Raw genomic sequence first — 6,082 nt, 5'->3', positions numbered from 1 at the left:
TTAAATAAAATCATACACTCTAACCAACATAGTTATACCAGCATAAAAGCAGTGTGGTGTAGACTAGGCCTTGGCTGGATACATTGCTACTCCTCATGTCCTGGTCTAAACTGTTGTCTAATAGCACATAGAAACATTAAACAGCTGCCAAACTGCCCCTCACAGTGGACAGCACTTTGTTGGTAGGTGACCCAATCTCAAAAGATCCCTTATCTACACACAAACGGAGTGTTGTGAAGTTCAATTAACTAAGGTTTGGGAAGTGCGTTGAGATCTTCAGATGAGATGTGATGGCTCATTCCAGTGCTAAGTATTATTAGTGGATTGCACCCCTTTTCTGAGAGCCGCAGAATGTCATAATGATGTTCTTCTCTTCCCCAAAGATGGGGTAGCCAGGAGACATGACAGTATTTTATCTTTTTTAATAATTGTCAGAAAGGGGCATAATCCTGAAAGAAAAAGTGGGTGTATTCCATTTGCTTTGGTGCATATCCAGATCTGCACCTTGCCAGCAGGTTTCTAATAAAAAAAAAAAATCTCCACATGAATTGTACAAAACCTACTGCAGTGCAGCCTCCCTCGTATTTTGATCATAGCAACTCCTGTCACTTTGAAATAATCAGTTGATATTGCTCTCTGCATGACCCCTACAGCTTTCAGTTTTCATTTTATTGTCACATGGGCCTTGTACGGACTTTGTTTTAATTCTGTCTCATTCCGAATTTTGGCCACTCCCTTCGAGCCAGCCTGTCCTGACCATTGTATTGGTATGCAGCAGGGGAAGGGTTTCAAGGGGATTTTCCCCGTGCACCCTGTGCAAGCGTTAGCAGCAATCGCAATCTCTGTGCAGGGGGAGCACAGGAACTTGCACTCCCCTCGGCAGCAGTATGCCCCAGAGTGCGACAGGAGGAGGTGGGCCACACACCCTCTTCACCCTGAGCTGTAGGGCAGATGGAGGAGGCCATACCATACCAAGGGGTGAGTAAACTGGCACAATTCTACATGCTGGCATAGGGACCGAGCCACCAGCACTCACATTGATGTGGGGCACCTCCACACAGCTCACACTGCAGGCCAGATTTACTTACACAGTCTGTCCCTTAGCAGCCAGAAACTGAATTATCCCATAATACATGCCTGTATGGAGGGGAGGGGTGGAAACAATTAGAACAAATGCTGAATGTTATTTTTAATACCCCTGTTTTTGCTCCATTTGATTTCAGTGGAGCTATTCATGGAATAAGGTAATCGGTGTTATCATTTTTATGAGGCTGATTCATCAGTCCATTCCTATTCATCAGAGTTCACTTTGCACACATGCACTTAAACACACGCCTAACTTTAGGCCACACTGAAGTCAGTGGGACTTAAGCATATACCTAATAGTTAAGTATGTGCCTAAGTGCTTTCCTGAATAGTGATCCCGAGACTGGTTCTGATACCAGATTTCAGGGATTTAATCTACTACCTGAAAGCAGAAACAATTGCCTGATATTTGCTACTCAGTACATTTTCACCCCTCAGAGTATGTCTCCAGAGTCATTTGATCATTCCCGTTTGCAAAGAAATCCCCTAAGCTCTTGGAGAAAATAACTGTAGAAACCCAGCCTTTATTAAACATTCACACTTAGATTCCTTCATGTCAGAAAAGGCAATTCAGTCTGGAAGAAATACGCCAGACCTTATTTCCTGGCTGCCTGAAAAATGACAAACAAGGTGCAGTAATGTTGGGGAATGACACGTAGCAGAATTACCTACAGTAGGTGCAGAACTCCAGTGGAATGCAAAGCATGACAGACGTTGGCATAGCCCAGCCCATAATACGATCCTCACAAAATTGTATGTAAATGTTATGTTTTTATTGTAATTCTTCTTACATCCATTTAAGAAAGAGATAAAAATCATACAGTTATTGTGCTGGACAATGTGCTGCTGTAGAGACCGATAGCACACTTGACTTTTAAAAAAATTGGTAGCTAAGAAAAGCCTTAATACTGATTTTGTTTTTTGAAACCCTTCTGTCAGGCTTTGCTTAGAATGTGCATGTTGATGAATTGTATCCCAGACCAGGGTAAAACAAAAGGGTTTGATTCTCACTTACACTAAAATCCTTTTACATTGCTCAGGAGCCTTAAGGTGGGTGAAAATGCACTTTAAGGCATCTTCATATTGCCAGAGTAGCGTGAAGGAGCCTTAGTGTAAATGAGTCAAGCCCTATATTTAAAAGTTGTGTCAGGCCATATTTAAAACATTCTTATCGTCCATTAAATTTCATCCTTGAAGTCTTTGTTGCCACTTGCAAAACATACTATATATGTGGACCTTAGGGATTAGGAGTCTCCAGTGAAGTGCTTAAATTCAGCATCTAGCCAGGTAAACTTTTTACACAGACTTCCCCATGTCTCAGTCATAATCAGAGCCAAGTGTGTGTGTGTGTGAGTCTCTGCTGTCTCGGTATCTTTTATCATCTGGAATGCAAGGCTTTAGCTACCTCCTGCTGGCTCTTGGATTAGCCAGTAGATGGCACCACAGAGTAATATTAACAATACCCTTTTACCTTTAAGCTAAAACATTTCTCAATCCAGATAAGTGCTTGAGCTGGTCTTTTGTGCAACAGTAAACACTATTGTTGGAGCTCACTTAACAACTGAACAAAGAGAATAGTAATAATGATAAGAATGATATAAGTAAGCGTATACGCGCATAATCTCAGCTCAGTGACATTCCTTAACTGAGGCAGGGTATTTCTGAGATCACCCTTTTTCTTATTAAAAATTGTGCATTTGCAAAATTTACCTTTTAGATACACAGGTATTAGTAATGATCAATAGTGTTTATACACACGTGCCTATTTCTTTCTCTTGCTGCATGTGTATTTATTCATACACATATATACAGTGGCCATACTTATAATGTTTTAACTGATTTAAGCGAGATTTCCTATATATAATGGGGAATACTGTTGAGAATGAGGGGGAGTTCAGATTAATTGAAGCTTCTAAAGTGCACCCACTGTGTCTTTGTTTATGAATGTGTCTATAATGTGTGTACGCCGCTCTGTTGTTCTCTCTGGCTGCGTTACATAATCGTTAGAATGTGTATGGCACTATTCTATCTTTAATTTTATTCTGACTGCTATAATTCTACTCTATTACCTGGAAAATCAGGCATGTTAACAATTAAGCAATAGATCCCCACACATGCTCAGATGTAAGGGCCTTCCAAAACCAAGATGGCAGACATCCCACTTCCAAAGACTCTTCACATTAGCTTTACACCACATTTATTTAAAAGAAAAATAGGAACGAATGGGTTGATGTTGGACTCAAAACATTGTGAAATTGTGGTTTTGGCTTTGGATATGTATTTCTTTTCATTGTTATTAGACCCAGAATGATTGCCCAGTTTACTTCAGTGTTTTTTCCTCTGGGAGTAAGGACTGCAGGCTTTCTATTCAACATTGGCACAATCCAGAGAAAATTGCTGTGTGGATTTCTGTGAAAAGGTGAGCAAATTCATAATGCGTAGATTGACTTGACATGTATAATTATAGTCAACATAGACAATAATTTACAGTTTCTTCTCTTGTAATGAACTTAATGTTACCAGGAGGAAACAGAAGTTTGTGACTTATTTTAATGATTTACCATAACATTTCCATGCTGTAAGTGAGACAGATTAAATCGACAGTATGTGCAATTTAGCTATGAATCAATTAGCTACAAAAATGCTACGAAGTTGGTCATTTGTGTTGGAAACTACACAAAAATTATATAATTATTGCATAAAATCCTCTAGTTAAATGACAATTCTATACAAACAGGTTGATTTCAAAGTAAGATTAATATCCATTCATTGATATTTTATGTGCTTGCCAAAGAGCATACTACATTGTTGTCAAGCATGATTAATGGGTTAAAATAAGGGTTCTGCATATTACATACATTGTATCTTCAGACAGTAGCTTGTCTTTAATTTCCACACTAGCCTTGCTTTTGTTAGCCCCATATAATAAACAGAGCTGAAAGGCTGAAACGTGAGTAAGGTTAGTGTAGTCCTAAGAATTCTTTCAGAAGCTCACAGGTTTTCTTGTGGATGACTTCACGAAGCTTCCGTACACGCCGGACACTGGAGATGCCCACAAAGCTGTCTGGCTGCAGCACGGCCATCCCATTGTGGACATCACCCATGATGATAAGCTGACCATCCACCGTGGTCATATTGGGGCATGGGCAGCTCCAGTCCATATTTAAAAGGGTGATTTCTAGAGGTTCCTTTCCCAGGAATTTTAATCCCATTTTTTCATCCTTTAGAATCTCTTCCACTGTCACCAGCGCGTGTCCCGAGTCTTGGTCTTCAGTTAGTTCCGTTATACGGCCTAGGATCACAAAGTCGCTTTTGCAGAAGCTCGTCACCAGCTTTTGGCGAGGTTTGCAGGCTTTGCAGTGAGTGTTTTTAGGGAAAGGGCACATCTCTTCGCAGGCCTCTTTGCTCTCAAAGTTATTCTCATTGCCTTCGCAGCCACCATAAATGAAAGATTGGCATTGCTTTGTCAAACTGTTGTATGCCCATCTGGGCTCATAGGCTTTGCAATGACCCTGAAGGGCTGGCAGTTTGCAGATGTTGATTGGGCCATTCATACATGTTAACATACAGTTCTCATAGGTCTCAAAGTGGTTCAGGTTGCTATTACAGTTCCCATAAATGAATGTAAAGCAGTTGTTTTTCTTTGCGTCATAATACCACCTCGTCTGCTCTTCCCCACAGTCTTCACTGTCTGGCTGCTTTAGACACTCATCAGTTGGGAAATGGGTTTTGTTTTGGGATGCTTCTTTTGATGCAGGTTCTCCTTTGACAACTGATAATGGGAAATCAACTCTGAGAATACCACCCATGTTTTTTGCAGTGCATGTGTAAATGCCTGCATCTTGCAGCTGAGTGTTATAGATTACCAGCTGGGCAATGTTAGTAACCACGACATTCCCCCTGACGTGATTCGGCTTCATAATGATTTTTTCCTTACCGTCCGTTTGCTTCTCCCAAGTAATTTCTGGTTTGGGTCTGCCTGTGACATCACAAAGAAAGCTAACAGTCTCTCCCACATAGACTGACTGATGGACTGGATTGTTAACTAGAGCGGGTGGCAGGATGTCAATGATGGTTGTCTCTGAATAGGCTGTGGTAGGGCGCACTGTAGTCTCTGGAGGGATAGGGCTGGTATTTGGCCAGGTGAGATGGTACCGGCAAGTGACTACATTTAGAGTAATGCCTTTGGTGCAAGCTTCTGCATCCATATAACACTTGTTGTAATAGGTGAGTCCATCGGAGGCACAGGTAAAGCTGGGCTCTTTTTCACACCTATCTTTGCATTTGCATACAGGCTGTCCATCCCAGATATCACACTCGGAGCCTTGCTGGATACACATGAAACGGTCACAAGTGGCCTCTTTAGGCATCCCGACAGGTCCTTTCTTCCCCTTGATGTCCATGTACCGAGCTGCCACGCAACTCTTTGTCCCACAGACATTAGGACAGCACTTCTCAAAGGTCTCACATTCCTAAGGCAAAACAAAACAACCAAACTGTTATTGGGATGGTTTATCATTTGAGAACGACAGACAGATGGAGAAATTCCTTCTTGTGGTAACAGGGTGCTTTTGCTATTAAATCACAGGGCTAGGCTCCAGGGGACGGGGGGTTTATTTCCAGTTCTGCTGAGGACATCTTGTATGACCTAAGGTAAGTCATTTAATTTCTTTGAATCTCCACTTGCCCATCAGGAATATGGGAACAACATCACTTCCTTATCTCAGTGGGGGTGCTGTGAGGCTACATTAATTGGGTTTGTCAAGCGTTTTGAGATCTTTGAATGGAAGGTGTGAGAACAGCAGTATTTCTGAGCACCTAAAGCCATAGTGAATCCTTCATAAAATCATATCGAACATTTGGTTACAGAAGTAACAGCAACCCCCACCCCAACAAACCCTCTTTTAGTGCCAAAGGACAAGCCCCCTGAAGTAAGAGCAGATGGAAAGTCTTATCATATGGTTATAGTCCTTAATCCCTTGTATTGTCCTCAGAA

The 6,082-nt window shown here is 41.5% G+C and overlaps 1 protein-coding gene across 1 annotated transcript; it reads right to left on the bottom strand.

Annotated features, from left to right (window-relative positions):
* Positions 1–4,046: 4,046 nt before the first annotated feature.
* WFIKKN2 (WAP, follistatin/kazal, immunoglobulin, kunitz and netrin domain containing 2) lies at positions 4,047–5,504 on the bottom strand. The gene has a single exon (XM_030534657.1). It carries the CDS (start codon positions 5,487–5,489, stop codon positions 4,047–4,049), a length of 1,443 nt encoding a protein of 480 aa, XP_030390517.1. The 5' UTR covers positions 5,490–5,504.
* Positions 5,505–6,082: the final 578 nt, after the last annotated feature.

This window comes from Gopherus evgoodei, chromosome 15 (assembly GCF_007399415.2).
Source record: "Gopherus evgoodei ecotype Sinaloan lineage chromosome 15, rGopEvg1_v1.p, whole genome shotgun sequence".
In the NCBI taxonomy this organism is placed as follows: domain Eukaryota; kingdom Metazoa; phylum Chordata; order Testudines; family Testudinidae; genus Gopherus; species Gopherus evgoodei.
The sequence above is the reverse complement of the archived record's forward strand: the minus strand, read 5'-3'. Positions and strand labels throughout refer to the sequence as shown.

Bases quoted from the DNA above. Each gene is read 5' to 3' on its own strand.
- WFIKKN2 (XM_030534657.1), bottom strand. From the start codon at position 5,489: ATGGACATCAAGGGGAAGAAAGGACCTGTCGGGATGCCTAAAGAGGCC.